At 43.9% G+C, this 22,833-nt stretch overlaps 1 protein-coding gene across 2 annotated transcripts in view; it reads left to right on the top strand.

Moving 5' to 3' along the window:
• The first annotated feature begins 11,008 nt into the window (after window positions 1-11,008).
• Window positions 11,009-22,833, top strand: part of LOC121550008 (plexin domain-containing protein 2) — a 172,478-nt gene continuing 160,653 nt past the window's right edge. The window contains exon 1 of one of the 2 annotated variants that reach the window (XM_041862062.2): window positions 11,009-11,532. In XM_041862062.2, the coding sequence (XP_041717996.1) occupies window positions 11,433-11,532 (100 nt within the window). In that variant the 5' untranslated portion in view covers window positions 11,009-11,432. The remainder of the gene's footprint in view (window positions 11,533-22,833) is intronic. The other variant, XM_041862061.2, reaches the window with a different exon arrangement.

Below are 22,833 nucleotides of genomic sequence, written 5' to 3'. Positions count from 1 at the left end.
CAGATCAACTTACAGTTAATTAGTGCATACATGTTTTATTTTTCTTCATATTGGCCCCCCGTGGGAATCGAACCCACATCCCTGGCGTTGCAAACGCCATGCTCTACCAACTGAGCTACATGGTCCACTCTGATTTTTTTTGTTTGTCTTAAAACACAATTATTCTGCTCCGCAGACACACAAAAAATCGAAATAAGACCACTTCTTGTGACTCTCACCGACACTTTCCTCCAACACATTCCAGATTTTCCTGGAGACGTTAAACGGATTTCCCAAGTAGCATTGATCCAAAACCCTCACTAAAAACTAGTCTAGTGGTTTCCTACTTTCCAGCACAGCTTTACTTCTATTGCTTCCCTTTTTCCTAGCCACTGTAACTCTCATTCTCACTTTCTGTACTATTAGCTTCACCCGACTCACTAGCAGTTTCAAACAAAACCTCAGTTTCCGCCATCTTCTTCTTTGTCTTCTTCTTCTTCTTCTTCTTCTTCTTCTTCTTCTTCTTCTTCTTCTTCTTCTTCTTCTTCTTCTTCTTCTTCTTCTTCTTCTTCTTCTTCTTCTTCTTCTTCTTCTTCTTCTTCCACCCAAGCACAACCCACTGGGCACAGACATCAATCAGAGAGGAAGAGGCGAAGCGAGAAGGGTAAAGGCGGCTGCGTGCTTCCCAACCGAAACAGTTCGGTACAGTTTGTACATACATTATGACAACATTTTGTGAAGTTTTTGTTCATTTTGGAGTTAGGTTTTGTCGGCTGTTCGGGCACAAAAAATTGTTTTTTTGAAGTTCGGAAGCTGAAGTCTACACGCCTTCCTCCGTGACTGGTCAACTGTAGGAGTGACACAAGTTCTGCTTTTTGTCGATTCAGCCCGAAACTCCGTGTGGATTCAACATGGCGAACGACAACTTTGAGCATCGATTGACCGAGGAGGTACAAAAGTACCTTCACTAGCCATGTATTATATAAAGACCAGCATATAAATGCCAATTCATGGAGAGAGATTGCGGTGACGCTGGGGTACGGGTTCATGTGGGGTAGGGTTCATGACAAGTTTGTCAAGGCAAAGAAAAGAAACAAGCATTGGAACACTGAAAGCATCATCCCGTCTTCACCAAAGGATGGGGTATGTTGTTGTATTTTCTATTGTAGTCGACGAAAAGAGTAGCCATGTTTTGCTAACAACAGCTAGCGTTAGCTACTTGGCTAGCTAGTGGAAGCATACTCGTGCAGGGAAAGCAAGCCAACCAACTAAACTCTTTACAGCTTTCAATCAAACAAATTTTGTCATAGAAAGAAAATCATAAGCTTCCCACATTGGTACAGTGGGGAAAAAAGTATTTAGTCAGCCACCAATTGTGCATGTTCTCCCACTTAAAAAGATGAGAGAGGCCTGTAATTTTCATCATAGGTACACGTCAACTATGACAGACAAATTGAGAAAAAAAAATCCAGTAAATCATATTGTAGGATTTTTTATGAATTTATTTGCAAATGATGGTGGGAAATAAGTATTTGGTCACCTACAAACAAGCAAGATTTCTGGCTCTCACAGACCTGTAACTTCTTCTTTAAGAGGCTCCTCTGTCCTCCACTCGTTACCTGTATTAATGGTACCTGTTTGAACTTGTTATCAGTATAAAAGACACCTGTCCACAACCTCAAACAGTCACACTCCAAACTCCACTATGGCCAAGACCAAAGAGCTGTCAAAGGACACCAGAAACAAAATTGTAGACCTGCACCAGGCTGGGAAGACTGAATCTGCAATAGGTAAGCAGCTTGGTTTGAAGAAATCAACTGTGGGAGCAATTATTGGGAAATGGAAGACATACAAGACCACTGATAATCTCCCTCGATCTGGGGCTCCACGCAAGATCTCACCCTGTGGGGTCAAAATGATCACAAGAACGGTGAGCAAAAATCCCAGAACCACACGGGGGGACCTATTGAATGACCTGCAGAGAGCTGGGACCAAAGTAACAAAGCCTACCATCAGTAACACACTACGCCGCCAGGGACTCAAATCCTGCAGTGCCAGACGTGTCCCCCCTGCTTAAGCCAGTACATGTCCAGGCCCGTCTGAAGTTTGCTAGAGTGCATTTGGATGATCCAGAAGAGGATTGGGAGAATCTCATATGGTCAGATGAAACCAAAATAGAACTTTTGGTAAAAACTCAACTCGTCGTGTTTGGAGGACAAAGAATGCTGAGTTGCATCCAAAGAACACCATACCTACTGTGAAGCATGGGGGTGGAAACATCATGCTTTGGGGCTGTTTCTCTGCAAAGGGACCAGACGACTGATCCGTGTAAAGGAAAGAATGAATGGGGCCATGTATCGTGAGATTTTGAGTGAAAACCTCCTTCCATCAGCAAGGGCATTGAAGATGAAACGTGGCTGGGTCTTTCAGCATGACAATGATCCCAAACACACCGCCCGGGCAACGAAGGAGTGGCTTCGTAAGAAGCATTTCAAGGTCCTGGAGTGGCCTAGCCAGTCTCCAGATCTCAACCCGATAGAAAATCTTTGGAGGGAGTTGAAAGTCCATGTTGCCCAGCGACAGCCCCAAAACATCACTAATCTAGAGTAGATCTGCATGGAGGAATGGGCCAAAATACCAGCAACAGTGTGTGAAAACCTTGTGAAGACTTACAGAAAACGTTTGACCTGTGTCATTGCCAACAAAGGGTATATAACAAAGTATTGAGAAACTTTTATTATTGACCAAATACTTATTTTCCGCCATAATTTGCAAATAAATTCATAAAAAATCCTACAATGTGATTTTCTGGAGAGAAAAAAATCTCATTTTGTCTGTCATAGTTGACGTGTACCTATGATGAAAATTACAGGCCTCTCTCATCTTTTTAAGTGGGAGAACTTGCACAATTGGTGGCTGACTAAATACTTTTTTTCCCCACTGTAGCTAGCTCTTTTTTATTTAAAAAAAGTTGTTTTAAAGTCTCCTTTACCATTTACAACAAGAAGATTAACAGTCATGTGGCATCTTGGTCACCATAGCAACAGTTGACAGTTGGCAGTTGAGGAAATGTCTGCCAGGCAGTTTAGCTAGCTAGTTCAAGTATTGCTAATATTACTATTTTTTTTACAGGTAAGGAGTCAGAGAAACATATTAAAACTACAACAAATGTTTATATGAACATGTTAGGGGTAGCATAGTAATTGTTTTATGTGTTGTGTTTGCAGAATATTTTTTATGAGTAAGTTGACTAGCTTAGAAGAAAAAGAACAAAAAAAACGTTTTTAACTTTTGCTTCCATGGAAAGTGACAAATGAGGTTTGATATCCCTCTTGCTATGTCTCTTTAGTACTGTTGTCAAATGTTAAGCTATAAGTATTTTGAAATGGATGGTGATAGATTAGATTTTTTGAATGACTAGGCTAATGGCTTCCTGGCTGGCACTTGACGGCGGTAACCAAGTCACATGACCAATCATGACCTTTCATGTAAATAAGGAAGTGATTGCATTTAAATATTAAAGAGGGATTTAAAACACTCGGTTTTCCAAATTGCATACTTGCGTTCTCCCGTTCTTTCAAGGGTGTAATTCCAAGAACACCTGAGAGAGCATATCGTCTAATATAGGAGAACGCAGAGTGCTTAAAATCCGATAAATTTGAAATGTACAGTACTTAAATAGACCTCTAACCTAAATAAGAAACTGCATCATCACGCAACTGGTGTCAACAAAGCTAGCTTTTATGCTAGATAGCTACGTCTGTTTACATTGTAGCCAATGTAGCAGTGTGAGCAACTAATGCTAACAATTCAGTGAACAACTGAATTAGAAATCACTGGCAACTTTAATAAATGGAACACTAGTCACTTTAATCATGTTTACATATCTTGCATTACTCATCTCATATGTACAGTGCCTTGCAAAAGTATTCATCCTCCTTGGCGTTTTTCCTATTTATTTTGCATTACAACCTGTAATTTAAATGGATTTTTATTTGGATTTCATGTAATGGACATACACAAAATAGTCCAAATTGGTTAAGTGAAATGAAAAAAATAACTTGTTTCAAAAAATTCTAAAAAATAAATAACGGAAAAGTGGTGCGTGCATTTGTATTCACCCCCTTTGCTATAAAGCCGCTAAATAAGATATGGTGCAAACAATTACCTTCAGAAGTTACATAATTAGTTAAATAAAGTCCACCTGTGTGCAATCTAAGTGTCACATGATCTGTCACATGATCTCAGTATATATACACCTGTTCTGCAACACCACTAAGCAAGGGGCACCACCAAGCAAGCGGCACCATGAAGACCAAGGAGTCATTGACAAAGTTGTGGAGAAGTACAGATCACGGTTGGGTTATAAAAAAATATCAGAAACTTTGAACATCCCACGGAACACCATTAAATCCATTATTTAAAAAATTGAAAGAATATGGCACCACAACAAACCTGCCAAGAGTGGGCCGCCCACCAAAACCCACGGACCAGGCAAGGAGAGCATTAATCAGAGAGGCAACAAAGAGACCAAAGATAACCCTGAAGGAGCTGCAAAGCTCCACAGCGGAGATTGGAGTATCTGTCCATAGGACCACTTTAAGCTGTACACTCCACAGAGCTGGGCTTTATGGAAGAATGGCCAGAAATAAGCCATTGCTTAAAGAAGAAAATAAGCAAAAACGCCAAAAGGCATGTGGGAGACTCCCCAAACATATGGAAGAAGGTACTCTGGTAAGATGAGACTAAAATTGAGCTTTTTGGCCATCAAGGAAAACGCTATGTCTGGCGCAAACCCAACACCTCTCATCACCCCGAGAACACCATCCCCACAGTGATGCATGGTGGTGGCAGCATCATGCTTTGGGGATGTTTTTCATCGGCAGGGACTGGGAAACTGGTCAGAATTGAAGGAATGATGGATGGCGCTAAATACAGGGAAATTCTTGAGGGAAACCTGTTTCAGTCTTCCAGAGATTTGAGACTGGAACGGAGGTTCACCTTCCAGCAGGACAATGACCCTAAGCATACTGCTAAAGCAACACTCGAGTGGTGACCCGATCCTGCAGGTTCATGCTCTACAACGTTTGCAGAGAACGACCCTACCTTACACAGAAAGCGGCACAGGTCCTAATCCAGGCACTTGTCATCTACCGTCTGGATTACTGCAACTCGCTGTTGGCTGGGCTCCCTGCCTGTGCCATTAAACCCCTACAACTTATCCAGAACGCCGCAGCCCGTCTGGTGTTCAACCTTCCCAAGTTCTCTCATGTCACCCCGTTCCTCCGCACACTCCACTGGCTTCCAGTTGAAGCTCGCATCTACTACAAGACCATGGTGCTTGCCTACGGAGCTGTGAGGGGAACGGCACCTCCTTACCTTCAGGCTCTGATCAGACCCTACACCCAAACGAGGGCACTACGTTCATCCACCTCTGGCCTGCTAGCTCCCCTACCTCTACAGAAGCACAGTTCCCGCTCAGCCCAGTCAAATCTATTTGCTGCTCTGGCACCCCAATGGTGGAACAAGCTCCCCCACGACGCCAGGACAGCGGAGTCACTGACCACCTTCCGGAGACACTTGAAACCCTACCTCTTTAAGGAATACCTGGAATAGTATAAAGTAATCCTTCTACCCCCCCTCCCCCACCCCACCATAAAAAAATAAGAAAAAAAGTGGTTGTCCCACTTGCTACCATAAGTTGAATGCACCAATTTGTAAGTCGCTCTGGATAAGAGCGTCTGCTAAATGATGAAAATGTAAATGTAAATGTTTAAGGGGAAACATTTAAATGTCTTGGAATGGCCTAGTCAAAGCCCAGACCTCAATCCAATTTAATCTGTGGTATGATTTAAAGATTGCTGTATACCAGCGGAACCCATCCAACTTGAAGGAGCTGGATCAGTTTTGCCTTGAAGAATGGCCAGAAATCCCAGTGGCTAGATGTGCCAAGCTTATAGAGACATACCCCCAAGAGACTTGCAGCTGTAATTACTGCAAAAGATGGCTCTACAAAGTATTGACTTTGGGGGGTGAATAGTTATGCACGCTCAAGTTCTGGTTTTTTGTCTTATTTCTTTGTTTCATAAAAAAATATATTTTGCATCTTCAAAGTGGTAGGAATGTTGTGTAAGCCAAATGATACAAACCCCCCAAAAATCAATTTTAATTCCAGGTTGTGAGGCAACATGTCACGTTCGTTAAGGAACGGGTCAGACCAAGGCGCAGTGTGATATGCCAACATGTTTATTAAAACGAATAAACACAACGACAAAACAATAAACTAACGATACGTGACGTCCTAAGGTACACACAACAAACCTCACACGGAACAAGATCCCACAACCCACTAGTGCCAATAGGCTGCCTAGTATGGTCCCCAATCAGAGACAACGAGCGACAGCTGCCTCTGATTGGGAACCACACCGCCAACATAGATCTAGAAAACCAACATAGAAATACACAACATAGAACATACACACCCTGACTCAACATATACGAGTCCCCTGAGTCAGGGCATGCCCTGACTCAGGGGACTCGTATATGTTGAGTCAGGGTGTGTATGTTCTATGTTGTGTATTTCTATGTTGGTTTTCTAGATCTATGTTGGCCGGTGTGGTTCCCAATCAGAGGCAGCTGTCGCTCGTTGTCTCTGATTGGGGACCATACTTAGGCAGCCTATTGGCACTAGTGGGTTGTGGGATCTTGTTCCGTGTGATGTGGGGAAACATTTAAATGTCTTGGAATGGCCTAGTCAAAGCCCAGACCTCAATCCAATTTAATCTGTGGTATGATTTAAAGATTGCTGTATACCAGCGGAACCCATCCAACTTGAAGGAGCTGGATCAGTTTTGCCTTGAAGAATGGCCAGAAATCCCAGTGGCTAGATGTGCCAAGCTTATAGAGACATACCCCCAAGAGACTTGCAGCTGTAATTACTGCAAAAGATGGCTCTACAAAGTATTGACTTTGGGGGGGGTGAATAGTTATGCACGCTCAAGTTCTGGTTTTTTGTCTTATTTCTTTGTTTCATAAAAAAATATATTTTGCATCTTCAAAGTGGTAGGAATGTTGTGTAAGCCAAATGATACAAACCCCCCAAAAATCAATTTTAATTCCAGGTTGTGAGGCAACATGTCACGTTCGTTAAGGAACGGGTCAGACCAAGGCGCAGTGTGATATGCCAACATGTTTATTAAAACGAATAAACACAACGACAAAACAATAAACTAACGATACGTGACGTCCTAAGGTACACACAACAAACCTCACACGGAACAAGATCCCACAACCCACTAGTGCCAATAGGCTGCCTAAGTATGGTCCCCAATCAGAGACAACGAGCGACAGCTGCCTCTGATTGGGAACCACACCGGCCAACATAGATCTAGAAAACCAACATAGAAATACACAACATAGAACATACACACCCTGACTCAACATATACGAGTCCCCTGAGTCAGGGCATGACAGTACCCCCCAAAGGTGCGGACTCCGACCACGCAACATAAACATAACAGGGCAGGGGCCGGGTGGGCAATTCCGCCTCGGAGGCAGATCCGGCTCCGGGCGTGACGACCTCTTACTCTCCGCCTCCCTGTTGCGCCCACTCCTTCCTCCCACGAAGTACCAAGCCCTGTCTGGACCCTGGTTTGGGAGACCCCGAACCTGGAGACGGGCTGACGTCTGGGTCTGGACTGGAACCGCTGACTGGAGCTGAACCCGACGACGGTGGGGCGAACTGCTCTGGCTCCGGAGGAGAGCCGCTGACCGGAGCTGGATCAGGCACCGGTGGAGCGGACTGCTCTGGCTCCGGAGTGGAGCCGCTGACCGGAGCTGGACTGGACCCCAGTGGAGCGGATTGCTCTGGCTCCGGAGTGGAGCAGCTGACCGGAGCTGAACTGGGCACCGGTGGAGCGGACTGCTCTAGCTCCGGAGTGGATCCGCTGACCGGAGCTGGACTGGACCCCGGTGGAGCGGATTACTCTGGCTCCGGAGTGGAGCAGCTAACCGGAGCTGGATCAGGCACCGGTGGAGCGGACTGCTCTGGCTCCGGTGTGGGCACCGGTGGAACAGGCACGGGCCGTGCCGGACTGGACACACGCACCACTGGTCTGGTGCGAGGAGCAGGCACGGGCCGGACCGGACTAGGAACACGCACCACTGGCTTGATGCGAGTTCAGGAATGGGCCGGGCTGGCAACGCGCACCACTGGCTTGGTGCAAGGAGCAGGAACAGGCCGGGCCGGACTGGCGACGCGCACCACTGGCTTGATGCGAGGAGCAGGAACAGGCCGGGCCGGGCTGGCGACGCGCACCACTGGCTTGGTGCGAGGCGCAGGAACAGGCCGGGCCGGGCTGGCGACGAGCACCACTGGCTTGGTGCGAGGGACAGGAACAGGCCGGACCGGGCTGGCGACGCGCACCACTGACTTGGTGCGAGGGGCAGGAACAGGCCGGACCGGGCTGGCGACGCGCACCACTGACTTGGTGCGAGGGGCAGGAACAGGCCGGGCCAGGCTGGCGACGCGCACCACTGGCTTGGTGCGAGGGGCAGGAACAGGCCGGGCCGGGCTGGCGACGCGCACCACTGGCTTGGTGCGAGGGACAGGAACAGGCCGGACCGGGCTGGCGACGCGCACCACTGGCTTGGTGCAAGGGACAGGAACAGGCCGGGCTGGCGACGCGCACCACTGGCTATGTGCGAGGGGCAGGAACGGGCCGGGCCGTACTGGGAACACACATCACTGGCTTAGTGCGGGGAGCAGGAACGGGCCGGACCGGACTGGCGACACGCACCACTTGCTTGGTGCGAGGAGCGGGACTGGGTTCCTTTATTAACCCCCGCTCCTTCTGCTGCCTAACCAGCTCCTCTCGCCGTGCCTCTACACCTTCCTTCTGCTCCCTCTGAACCAATGGCCCCCGTAATCTGGTGGCCTCCTCTCCTAACCAGCAGATCCACCCTGTCGCGGCCTCCTGCTGCCTCGTCGTCCACACCGTGTGCCCCCCCAAAAATGTTTTGGGGGATTGCCTCTCCACCCTGATCAGGGCCTCCCTCTTTCTTGCCAGATCCTCTCTCATCTCCTGCCAAGTCCATCCTCTCTGCTCCTCCTCGGCACACTGCTTGGTCCAGGTCTGGTGGGATCTTCTGTCACGTTCGTTAAGGAACGGGTCAGACCAAGGCGCAGCGTGATATGCCAACATGTTTATTAAACGAATAAACACAACGACAAAACAATAAACTAACGATACGTGACGTCCTAAGGTACACACAACAAACCTCACACGGAACAAGATCCCACAACCCACTAGTGCCAATAGGCTGCCTAAGTATGGTCCCCAATCAGAGACAACGAGCGACAGCTGCCTCTGATTGGGAACCACACCGGCCAACATAGATCTAGACATACTAGAAAACCAACATAGAAATACACAACATAGAACATACACACCCTGACTCAACATATACGTGTCCCCTGAGTCAGGGCGTGACACAACAAAATTGGAAAAATGCCAAGGGGATGAATACTTTCGCAAGCCACTGTATTTACTGTATTCTATACTATTCTACTGTATCTTAGTCAATGCCGCTCTGACATTGCTTGGCCATTTATTTATATATTCTTAATTCCATTGCTTTAGTTTGATTTGTGTGTATTGGGTACAGTATATGTTGTGAAATTGTTAGAGATTACTTGTTAGATATTACTACACTGTCGGAGCTAGATACACAAGGATTTCACTACACCCGCACTAACATCTGCTAAACACGTGTATGTGACCAATACATTTGATTTGATTTGACCAACTATCACCAAGTTGACCATTGCAGACATTAATTTCCCTTCACACCAATACACATAAGCTGTTCATGTGATGTCACCATTACTCTCACTCCTGTTACAAAATATGCTTTTCCCATATTTATTAAAAATCTCATATTTTCTTTCTCCTAGGAATCATCTTTTATGCAGTGCTGGTGAAATCGACAATCAAACACGTCAGTTGTTGCTTCATTGGATAATAAAATTGCCATTCAATCTGATATCTTGTGCAATCTGTCCAATCTTTTGTAAGAATGTGGGTTGTCCTACATGACATTCTCTGAAGGATGAGGAAAGAATCCAGCAGGTTGTCCTACGGGAAAATGGCCCTACAGTATATTCCACAGGATTTTGGGGCCAATTTGGTGTAGGACAATTCCTGCATGTAGTCCTTCAGGAAAAAATACTTCAGGATTTATTTGAGGACTATCTGCAGGATTCCTGCAGGATTGTTTTCCTGAAGAACTAACTGCATGATTCCTACAGGAAGTGTCCTACAGGAAAGTGGCCCCGAAAATCCTGTGGTATATCCTACAGGATAGTTTTCCTGAAGGACTACATGCATGATTCCTATAGGATCGTTCAGGAATTGTCCTACAGGAAAGTGGCCCCTAAAATCCTGTGGGATATCCTGCAGGACTTTTTTGTATGGGGCACTTTGGAGACTGGAAGGGCAAAGGGGGATGAGCTCTGCCCAGGTAGATCCCAATCTGTGCATGTGCCTCTTGGCTGAACATGGTGTGCAACATCCTAAATATGAAAATGGTGGTGGAAAATCATGTTTTCTCGCCTTATCGCCATTAAAGATAGTTAACGAGGAAAATGATGCACTTGCAGCCTGAATGGATGATGCTTTATGTATGAGCCGGTCCACGGCGGACACTAGTGTATTAACGGGGATGACTAGACAATTGTGCAGATCTAGCGTCCATGCACTATGGGCTGTCTAGGCTACATATAGTATAGGGTGTTTTCAACAAAGATGTTATGGTTGGTTGTAAAAAAACTTTAAAAAACTGTCTCATAGTGTAATAAGTTATTGTCTGTCTTTTGTCACAGAAAAGTCCATTATTATCCAGTAAGTTGTGGGTAACATATTCCAGCTGCATCTGCCACGGTATTGTTGCTAAACTGGTGGTTTGCACTGACTGTAAAAAGCAAAATACTTTTGGTGGTGTTGGATTGGTGACGAGGGAGCCAGGGCATCTCACCATCCTCTCTGAAAACCCAACTCAAATTGCACCTCTTCTTTCCCGGGTAGGAATGAGACCTATGTGTGTGGAGCTGGGATGACCCCAATATTCTGAACCGTGTTGCTTTTTTGGTGGTGGCCCGGGACCTTGTTGGACCGACGAGTGTATGCGCCCATTCACGCAAACCTTCACTCACTCACGCACGCACACAAACACACACACACACAAACAAACAAAACACCACACATCATATTCGGCGTCTGCAAACCAACGAACAGCGCAGACAGGTTTTGCTCCGCAAAAGGCTCTCTTGCAGACTACACTCGAGGAGAGTTACGGAGTGGAGTCTATGTTTTGGATCACCTACGATTTTTGGTGTATGAAAAAAAATAACATTCTAAAAAGAGGAGCAGTGCAATCAATCGTGGATCTCGGATATGGCAGGTGTGAAGACATTCGACCTTGTTGTTGGAGTTGTTTTAGTTTTTCTGTCTTTTGGAAATGCGTTTCAAGTGCCCGGAGGGGACCTGACGAACGGTAAGACCCCAGACTACCTCTTATATTTGCACCATGAAGATCTCTCCATATTTAATGATAACAAAATAAAACACTATGCATGATGTCTTGTATAGAGAAACGTTTACAATGCTTTATTTATTATTAAGTGCGGTGTGGTGTGGTGTAATACGGTGCAATGCTGCAATCACTTTCATGGTGTACAATAATGAAACTAGGTTTGTAGTAGACGTATTTACCGTATCTTTTACTGCCTTTATAACTGTCAAATAAGAATTTGTATTGAGACTAAATACAAACTATAGGCTACATGGTTTTCATTATTGCTGTGATATTGTGGTTATAACGGTTTGTGCGCTCGTGAGTGAGGGTTCCTGAGGTTCGTGGTGTGTGTGCGTGCGTGTACTGCGCGCTCCCGCGCTTATGAGGGGGATATTGAAGGCTGGTGGTTTTGGATGTGTGCACGGCTATTGTTCTACACTATTTCTATTTCAGCGATCGAGCCAGGCTATGTCGGAGACTTTATGATAGGCTATGTCAGATAATTTCTTATCCTTACTATAAAAATGTGTATAACACAGTCTGTCCCAACGTGTTATCATACTTTTATTAATATAAGGGAATATAGTAAGAGGTGTTGAATGTGTTTTTTCTCGGTTTTCTTTATTATCACATTTAATGTTTTAAATATATTAGTTGTGATTTTGTGAATCATTAACTACTTGATGAACATGGCCATATATTTTTACATTTGAGTCATTTTGCAGACGCTCTTATCCAGAGCGACTTACAGTTAGGTGAGTGCATACATTTTGTATTTTTTATTTTTCATACATATAGGGTAGGATTTCTGAAAATCAAATGAGAAAGATCATGTTTTGCATTTTGACTTAGCTTTGGCATTCTATAAATCAAACAGCCTGCATTCTTTGACCCAACTATTAACATTCTTTAAGAAATACGATTTTCTCCATGACAGGAAAGAACAAAGATATGATTTGGCAGTGGTGCGCCCCTTCAACCATCTGATTGAGTTTGTCTCTCTGTCAGTGCATGTACTGTCTACCAGGGCCTTGTTTTATCTGATCTGGGACCAGTCTTAAGTAGAATTATCAAAAGCTCACGTTCAATCTAGAGAACTCTGTGCCTTTCAGAGGTAAGCTGTGGATTAAAGTGTCACACTGTTTCTGAAGAGGTTATGGAATAAAATAATTCCCATTCTCATCCATTCCAACCACCGCCCGTTTTTCCTCAAATGCAGCAAAGTTCTCCAACCTCAACTGTTATTAGCAAACACATGGACAGGGACCCAGCTGTCAACCTCTAAAAGGCTTGGAGAGATTCATAACTTACATTTTAGTCATTTAGCAGACGCTCTTATCCAGAGTGACTTACAGTTAGTGAGTGGATACATTTTCATACTGGCCCCCCGTGGGAAACGAACCCACAACCCTGGCGTTGCAAGCGCCATGCTCTACCAACTGAGCCACACAGGACCTTCAGAGGAGATCTTTCCAGGTGCACCTCTCTCTGCCTCTGTTCTATATAGGGCATTATTTTTAGAGTAGCTGTCCAGTGAGGTGCGTCCCTTGTCATAGCATTAACTGACCATATTTATGGTGAGAAGTGCCTCTCTCCTTTCCTAGATAGTACATTATTAATAGACAGGAAGTAAAGGACAAGAAATACCCTAACGAACGTCAGCCGTGCTGTTGGTGTGTGTGAGCCCAAAGGTTGTTCCCTCTGAAGTTCACTGGGTATCTGGGACCTTGTTGTGTACAACTCACTGTGGAGACTGACTCACCCGCTCTGGTTCTCTCATTGGCCAGCATCCACAGCAGCAGAGGACAGGGAAAAGTTACATGTTTGGATGGCTATAGCCACACCCCCACACACAGTCTGTATAGCTAACTTTGTGGGGATACACAATTCAGTCCCATTCAAAATCAAATTTTCCTTAAACCTAACCTTAACCCTAACCTTAACCCCAAAACCTAACCCTAACCCTAAACCTAACCCTAGCTCCTAACCCTAACCCTAGCTGCTAACCCTAAACCTAATTTGAACCCTAACACTAATTCAAACCTTACCCTAAACCCCCTAGAAATAGCAAATGACTTTGTGGGGACAAAATAAATGTTCACATTTTGTTTGTTTACTATTCTTGTGGGGACTTCTGGTCCCCACAAGTATAGTTAAACACGTCCACGTGCACGCACGCACGCTCACACACGCACACATAGTTAGAAATGAGAGGAGCTGTGGCTTACATCTGGACGGCATTAGAAGATCTCATGGGCTAAACACATTGCTTTTAAACATTCCCGCCATGTGACTACTCTGGGTGATGCCAGTGGCACGCTCACACACTGATGAGAACAGAATATGGAGGTTTGATTTCAGGGTGATTTTGGGGTTAATTCTCACTCTGGTTCTCTCTCAGAGAGAGAAACTGTATAGGCCACTTAGCGTGTGCTGCTCCAGTCAGTCTTGATCTGCTCGCTAACGATGCGGTCTGATTTAAAAGCTTGCGTTGAGGACTGTTAATGTGCTAAGATTGTGGTTGTGTGTGGAATGCCATGTGAAAGGGGAGAGCTCTGTTGTATGGGTTTCATGCACAGTGCTGTGCTGTACTGTTCTACACTGTGCTATGCAGAGTTTCATGGGTTCTCAGTTAGCGAGTGACTTAACCAGGACAGGCAGTTATCCACATCCCTAGCTCTGGGGACCCTGCTTCTCATCCATCATAATGGCTGCCTTCGCTCTCACACACACTGACACACACAGATACAAGCCACGCATGTACGCACATAGACATAGAGTTGATGCAGTGGTTTCTTAGCAGCGCCACACTCAAACTTCAAAAGGCTGAGTTTGACCTTCAAGGCTAATACAGCCTATCTGACTTGTCTGGTGAAGTGTCGGGCTGTGTGTGGGTGTCAGAGGAAGGCCCTCAAAATTGTCAAAGACTCCAGCCACCCTAGTCATAGACTGTTCTCTCTGCTACCGCACGGCAAGCGGTACCGGAGTGCCAAGTCTACGTCCAAAAGATTCTCAACAGCTTCTACCCCCAAGCCATAAGACTCCTGAACAGCTAATCATGGCTACCCAAACTATTTACACTGCCCCCCCGCCCCCCACCCCCACCCCCACCCCATATTTTTACGCTGCTGCTACTCTGTTAATTATTTATGCATAGTCACTTTAACTCTACCCACATGTACATTTTACCTCAACTACCTCAACTAGCCAGTGCCCCCGCACATTGACTCTGCACCGGTACCCCCTGTATATATAGCCTCCCTACTGTTATTTTATTTGACTTCTTCTCTTTTTTTCTCAACACTTTTTTGTTGTTGTTTTATTTTACTTTTTTTATTAAAAAATAAATGCATTTTTGGTTAAGGGCTGTACGTAAGCATTTCACTGTAATGTCTACACCTGTTGTATTTGCCGCATGTGGCCAATAAAATTTGATTTGATTTGATTTGATTTGAAGTCTTACTGGCAAAATGGTCCACAAAAGAGCTCTGTCTGTCTGTTCTGAAAGATGAAACAGTGTTAAGTCAGAAAGAGGAGAAGTGCAGGAAGTTTATAAGCCTTCTAGGAAGGAATTCTATTCTCTCTCTCTCTCTCTCTCTCTCTCTCTCTCTCTCTCTCTCTCTCTCTCTCTCTGTCTGTGACACTGCACATTCTAACTGGTCAGAATGAAAGTCTCTTTAGTGGCTCTCTGAATTACCTCCTGAAAGAAGCTTCCATGAATGGACGGTGGATGACGGGGTTGTGGTGTGGTATGAGGGGGTGGTGGTTGGTGTTGGTCATGGTCTTGCTCTATATGTGGTGACAAGTCCTCTATGCCACACAGGACCGGGATGGTACGGTCCCGTACCACAACACGGCAACACCAGGCTCTTGTGTTAGTCACGCCTCAGATCCTGTCATCTCGGGTCCACCCCTTTGCTCTGTGAAGGACCCTTATACAGGGGGTAGAGGGTAGGGGGCATGGGGTAGAGGATAGAGGGTAAAGCCAGAAAGAGAGGGGTGAGAGGGGCTCAATAGGCACTGAGACAAAGCAAAGAGGCCAATAGTTAATGAAACCCGGTGCAGTTAAGCTGCTCTTTATGTACAGCCATTGTCTTTCATGCTGTTTTCAAGCTCTTTCATGTCCATCTCTTCCCTTTGTCTCGCACACTCATTGGGGCTTTTAGCTTTTCTTAGCTTTTTCTTAGAAAAAAGTAATCACTCTCAGTGGGGTATGTTTTGTGCTTTTGTATTGTGTGTATTAGATTAAAGGTCTAATGCAGCCGTTTTATCTCAATATCAAATCATTTCTGGGTAACAATTAAGTACCTTACTGTGATGGTTTTCAAATAAAATGGTCAAAAAGAAAATAGCTTCTTAGCAAAGAGCAATTTCTCAGGCAATGATTGTGCTAGGACTGTCTGGGAGTGGTCTGAGTTGGGAGTGGAAAACTGAAAACTAGCTGTTGTCAGAGTGGTTTGGAACTCTCTTTCTTATTGGTCTATTTAACTAATTTCACCATGGAAAGGCCAAAGCTCCATTCCACCAAGACAGGCAGAATTTCTGGCAGTCTTCAAACAGCTCTTACACTAAAAGAACATCATCATCATTTTCACAATTTCACAGTATTATTCCAACCTCATAGTGTGGAAATATATATAAAACACAGGAGAATCACGTTTTTGACTGCGCTGGGCCTATATAAGCACTTTATTAGGCCCCCTATAAAAGTTTGAGAAAGCAGGAATTGGTGGATTGGTGTTGGCTATACGTGACTTTTACTGAATAACATGCATCTGAATGGGCTTAACTGAGTGCTAGGTTAAGATAACTGAATAGGGAGAATTCAATTTACCATGCATGATAAACCCTTTAATAAACAGCCCAGCAGGGTAGGCTTATCATGGTCTATGACAACTGATCTCAGACCAGCGTCTGAACCAGAGATTAATCCACAGGTGGAGCCTTATCTGTTGTCTGGCTGTCCCAGCAGCTGTACAATGCTTCCGTTGGCTGAGCTGGAGAGTTTTAACAAGAAAGATAAATGTGTTTCTGAGATGGAGGGATTTTCACCAGGCTTCCTTTGCCTGCAGGGCAGGGGTGAGTGTGTGATGATTAAGGAGGAGAGGAGATTTGGGGAGTGTGCACTCCCTTACTTCTCCCCCCATCTTTTGCTTTTTGTCATGGGCTGGCAAGGGTTCTAGTGTAGAGGGGTGATAGAGTGAGTTAGGGATGGTAGTATGCAAGACCACCTGGTAATAGTATGGGCTATGAAGGGATGTATGTTACACCTGTATAGTCGGTTCTGTGTAAGGAAGGTTCACACTAAATCATGTAAGATTGCATGTTGTCGTTCTCGGTTATCAACACAACCACGGGAAGAATCTGAGCTCTCAAATACCTCATAGCTGCTGGAAATGTCAGTTAGGATAGAAACAGCACCTGAACAGTCATCGCTGTTGCAAGAAAACTGCCATATTTTGAACATACAATAATGAAACTTCAGGAGCGATTTTGAATAAATGTTCTTGGTCCTACAGTCATTACATGTTCAGTCTACATAAAGGGGAGTTACTGCTAATGTAAAAAAAGAAGGCTTTCTTCCGACAGTGACACATTGAGGATGGAGACAACGTCTTAAAGCAGCCAGTCACAGAGGGATTAAAGAGTAAAGCCCTAAAACATTATACACTTCAGCAAGTGTCACGAGTTTCACTGAGTTACCCAACCTAAGAGTCAGCACAGCAGACTGTTGGGTTTTACAAGAACAGAGAGAGCTGCTCGCTGCCTCAGAGGAACTGGCTACCTGTATATAGCAGTCAGTTATGCTTTGTGTGGTCTACTCTGTCTACTCTGTATCAGTGGTCCCCGTTGGGTAACAGCAGTTAGCGCGCTGCATCAATGAGGTAATGGGGTGGAACACAGATGGGACGCCACAATATTTGTTATGTTTGTGTGTTTCTCTCTCTCTCTCTCTCTCTCTCTCTCTCTCTCTCTCTCTCTCTGTGTTTGGTGTGTGTATTGAGTGTTCACAGTCCCCAGCGAGTGTGGAGTGCTGAAGACCCCCCTCTGGGTGTGTCGAAGGAGGGCCACAGGCCTTCAGGGGCCTTTCAGTGTGTCCAGGCATGCTGAACGGAAGACAAAGAGCCAGGGGAGGACCCTCTCACCCTAGCCTGTCAGCAGGCTTCATGTCCCCAGCCCAGCAGGAGCAGTGGCTCCCCTTTGTACCAGACCAGACTGTGTCACTCACTGGGGCTAACAACATGCTGCTAAATGCCTATGTAGCATGTGTGTGTGTGTTCGGGGAGGGGGGTGTGTGGTTAATGTGTGTTTGTGTGTGTGTGTGTGTGTGTAAGAGAGGGAGTGTTTCTCTAGGTGTGTGTTTGTCATTCACTCATATTTCCTTTTCCTCTCTCTCTCTTTTTCTCTTTTTCTTTTTTTTTGCACTGAGAAAGTTTTCTGTAAAGTTCAACAGGAACCTGTCTCCTGATCCAATGCCAACCACATCCAGATCGGTTTATTGAGTTTTAATAAAGCACTCTGGACATGACATGCAGCTTGCCAGCTTCTCACTTACAATTGTTCTACTGTTGATGCTGTAATGTACTCATTGATATTTGTGTCTGGTAAATATGTTTTGAACGGTCTGCAAGCAGAATTATGGGATTCCCTCGCTTGAGTGCAACAACAGAGTCTTTGTTTCTGTGCCTGGAAAGAGACTGTGTCGCTGTCCAAATGTCTCTCCCTCTCCCAAACAAACTAATCCTTACTACCAGCAACCATGCCCTGCATCAACAACAGTCAATTAAGTGTCTTGGGTTAAAAGAAAATACTTCACATTACTACAAGTACATTTTGGGTCAGAAATGGGGAGGACAGATCATGACTTTGAAGTTGAAATCAAAGTCATGTTTTTGTGAACTATCACCTTTGTCAGCAAATGGGTAAATATCGTCTCACTCTGAGACCTTTTCTATCAGAATAATAAGGACAATTCCCGTGGTCCATTAGCTTTGAGATGGTATTTGTCATATGGGTGTTTACTGTATGGTTGTTAATTGTGTTGTCGTCAGATTCTCCATTCACAGAGATGGGTAGGTGCTCCTCATGTAAATTGTGTTGAGTTCATTTTAAGAAGTACTAAATGCTGCACAAATAAATTAGCTCTGATTTATTGGCGGGCTGCCTCAGGCGGAGAAACAGAGAAAGTGTCGCAGAACATGTGTATGTGTATGTGGGAAAGCAAGAGGAAAACATTGTTCGGTCATTTGTTTTTGCTAATAGGCTGAATGACTGATGGGGCGGCTCTACCATTACAAAAAAATAACATGTAAGAAAAAACGAATGTGGTTTTCAGATACATGAACACACATGTATAAACAAATCACATGTGAAAAATGTAATGTGGAAATATATATACTGTATATATACAGTACCAATCAAACGTTTGGACACACCTACTCATTCAAGGGTTTTTCTTTATTTGTACTATTTTCTACATTGTTGAATAATAGTGAAGACATCAAAACTATGAAATAACACATATGGAATCATGTAGTAACCAAAAAAGTGTTAAAGTTAGTTAAACAAATCAAAATATATTTTACATTTGAGATTCTTCAAATAGCCACCCTTTGCCATGATGACAGCTTTGCACACACTTGGCATACTCTCAACCAGCTTCACCTGGAATGCTTTTACAACAGTCTTGAAGGAGTTCCCACATATGCTGAGCACTTGTTGGCTGCTTTTCCTTCACTCTGCGGTCCGACTCATCCCAAACCGTCTCAATTGGGTTGAGGTCGGGGGATTGTGGAGGCCAGGTCATCTGATGCAGCACTCCATCACTCTCCTTTTTTGGTAAAATAGCCCTTGCACAGCCTGGAGGTGTGTTGGGTCATGGTCCTGTTGAAAATCAATTGATAGTCCCACTAAAACCAAACCAGCATACATGCATACTGACGCCACACATACACTCACACACACACAAAAACTTTCACACTCACCACATGCGCTGCTGCTTACTGTTTATTATCTATCCTGTTGCCTAGTCACTTTACCCCTACCTATATGTACATAGCTACCTCAATTACCTCTTACCCCTGCACATCGAATCGGTACTGGTACTCCCTGTATATAGCCATGTTATTCTTTACTCATGATCTTTATTCGTTATTTACTGTGTTTTTATTCCTCGTGTCATTATTTATATATTTTTTATCTTTAACTCCTCAAGTTGGAAAAGGATCCGTAAGTAAGCATTTCACTGTTAGTCTACACCTGTTGTTTACTAAGCATGTGATAAATACAATTTTATTTTATTTGATCGACTTGCATACAAACATGAGCCAGCGAGCTAGCATTATAAACTTGTGGAAACTGACAAGCACAATTAGAGGAACCGCTTGACTTTCTGTTTTAGCAAGCTAGGTTTTTTTATTTTGTCTAAATTTGCACTAAGAATCTCACTAGATTTTCACTTGGTCAAAACAATTACATTTTACACTGAACAAAAATATAAACGCAACATGTAAAGTGAGGAGGATTTCTGTCTGTAATAAAGCCCTTTTGTGGGGAAAAACTCATTCTGATTGGCTGGGCCTGGCACCGCAATGCCCTCCAAGGCCCACCCATGGCTGCACCCCTGCCCAGTCATGTGAAATCCATAGATTAGGGCCTATTGAATTAATTTCAATTGACTGATTTCCTTATTTGAACTGTAACTCAGTAAAATCTTTGAAATTGTTTGCTTGTTGCATTTATATTTTTGTTCAGTATACATCTAAATGACCAGAAAACTCTTCACAGTTTAGTTAACATGTTATCTCTAGATTCTGAAAACGTAACCATGCGTACAAACCGGAAACAGGATAAAGAAATATGGAGACACAGAGCGCTTCTCTGTTCTTTTCACTGGGCTTCTTTTCCTGCAGTGAAATGACCAAATCACCCTCTTGTGGTCTCATGGGTGGAATATAATTAATTGTTGTTTTCAAACATAATTTTTTTAAGCACCGGAAATCCAGTGTTTCTATGTCTTACGGTTTTGTTATATTTCAGTCTTCTGTGTTGTATATAAAGTGTAATATTGGGATGAAAACTCAAAATTGAATACATTTCAACTGACATGGTATAGGTGTCTTCTTTTTTTTAAGGCCATAAACATGTGTGAGGTGTATACCTTTTTTTCAAAGTAGATTTCTTTAAGACGACCAAGAAACATTCTGTGTGACTGATTTAGCATTTTAACTATTATATTCAGGTAGGCTAAGTAACGTTTTTACAGAATGACATTACAGAATTAGCAATTCCACATGTGGAAACATTGCTACTGCAACATGCTAACATCACCTTTTTTACGTGAGGAGAATATCACTATTTCACCCCCATATGTGAACTTGCAATTCCACATGTGAAAGTGAGATTTTCACATGTAGGGTTCTCTTACATGTGAAACTGCAAATGTGATTTTCACATGTTAATGTTTTTCAGATTTAAACTTACAATTCCACATTTGAAAGTGAGATTTATACATGTGGAATATTCTTACATATGAAACTGCAGATGTGATTTTCACATGTTAATGTTTTTCTAATGTGAGGTGAAAACATGTTATTCTCCTAACATGTGAAAAAGGTTGTTTTAACATGTGAACTCTCAATTTATTAATTAAAATATGGTTTCACATGTTTAAATTTAAGCTCAACATGTAAAAACAGCCAGTTTGCACAGCTCTGCTTGTATATCTAGTCAGGCCTGGAGTTTGCCTAGTCACAGGGTCAGGAAAAACTCCTGTCCCTAATCTAAAGCAGTGATAGTTGCACTGGTGATCTACTTAGTGGTTGCTGTTTTGGTGTAGGCCAGCAGATCAGCAGATCTTTAGGAACTATGAGGAGCTGACTGGAAAGGCAGGACCTGTGTTGAAGGACTCTTCCCATCAACCACCAGTGTTCGTTTGAGCGGGCTGGAAGCTCGCTGTCTGGCACTCCTGATATGTCCTGATGTCTCCCAGCTGTTTGGGCCCTGCCTGTATCCCTGCATTCCAAATGGCACCCTATCCCTTATGTAGTGCACTACTTTTGTCCAGGGTCAATAGGGCTCTGGTCAAAAGATGTGCACTACATAGGGAATAGGGTGCCATTTGGGATGCATAGTCTGTGTCTGCAGCGAGCTCATCCCTCCCTCCACAATACATAGAATGTGTTTCCCTTGGATTCTCACTCAAGTCCACTATCTACTCTGGGGGTCTTACTGACTGGTGGAACTTGAAACTGAGAAGTGGGGCAGTTTTTCTTCAACTGCCCATGTTATGTTCCCTGGAAGTCTTTGTTAACACGCTGACTGTGATTATTTACCTGGGTCGTATTCATTAGGGCACACTGTAGCAAAACCTTTTGGGGGGGGGGGGGGAATCTGTACAGTTACATATCAGGATATTATTTTTGAAGCTATATCATGTCGTTTTGACAATATCGCAATATTTTACTTTGTACCTGCACCAAAACTCCAGCATTTTGCCTTCATAGCTTGTTCTCCATCTTATTTTTAAATAATGAGCCAATTCGTTTTAAGCACTTTTATTTCCATGACTGATCAAAACTAATTTTCTCATGGCCCTCTCTTGTCCCTCTGCAGCAGATATATAGTGAGCAATATGTTTGGAACATCGAATCGCAGTAAAATCACTGTATCGAATCGCAATACATACTGTATAGAATCGTGAGAATCGCAATACATATCGTATCGGCACCTAACTATTGTGATAATATCCTATCGTGAGGTCCCTGGCAATTCCCAGGCCTAGTCATAGAGCCTTGTTTTCACGCTTTGTACTGTAACGATAGCTCAAATCAAATCAAATTGTATTTATCACATGCTTAGTAAACAACAGGTGTAGACTAACAGTGAAATGCTTACTTACGGATCCTTTTCCAACAATGAGGAGTTAAAGATAAAAAAATATATAAATAATGACACAAGGAATAAAAACACAGTAAATAACGAATAAAGATAATGAGTAAAGAATAACATGGCTATATACAGGGAGTTCCAGTACCGATTCGATGTGCAGGGGTAAGAGGTAATTGAGGTAGCTATGTACATTCAGGTAGGGGTAGAGTAACTAGGCAACAGGATAGATAATAAACAGTAGCAGCAGCGTATGTGGTGAGTGTGAAAGTTTTTGTGTGTGTGTGAGTGTGTGTGTGTGTGTGTGTGTGTGTGGCATCAGTATGCATGTGTGCAGGTGTGCGTATGTAGTGTGTGTGTGTATGTGTGTGTTGGGGTGTCAGTGTAAGTATG

The sequence above is a fragment of the Coregonus clupeaformis genome, chromosome 34, assembly GCF_020615455.1.
Source record: "Coregonus clupeaformis isolate EN_2021a chromosome 34, ASM2061545v1, whole genome shotgun sequence".
Classification (NCBI taxonomy): Eukaryota; Metazoa; Chordata; class Actinopteri; order Salmoniformes; family Salmonidae; genus Coregonus; species Coregonus clupeaformis.
This window is presented reverse-complemented; position numbering and strand designations above follow the sequence as displayed.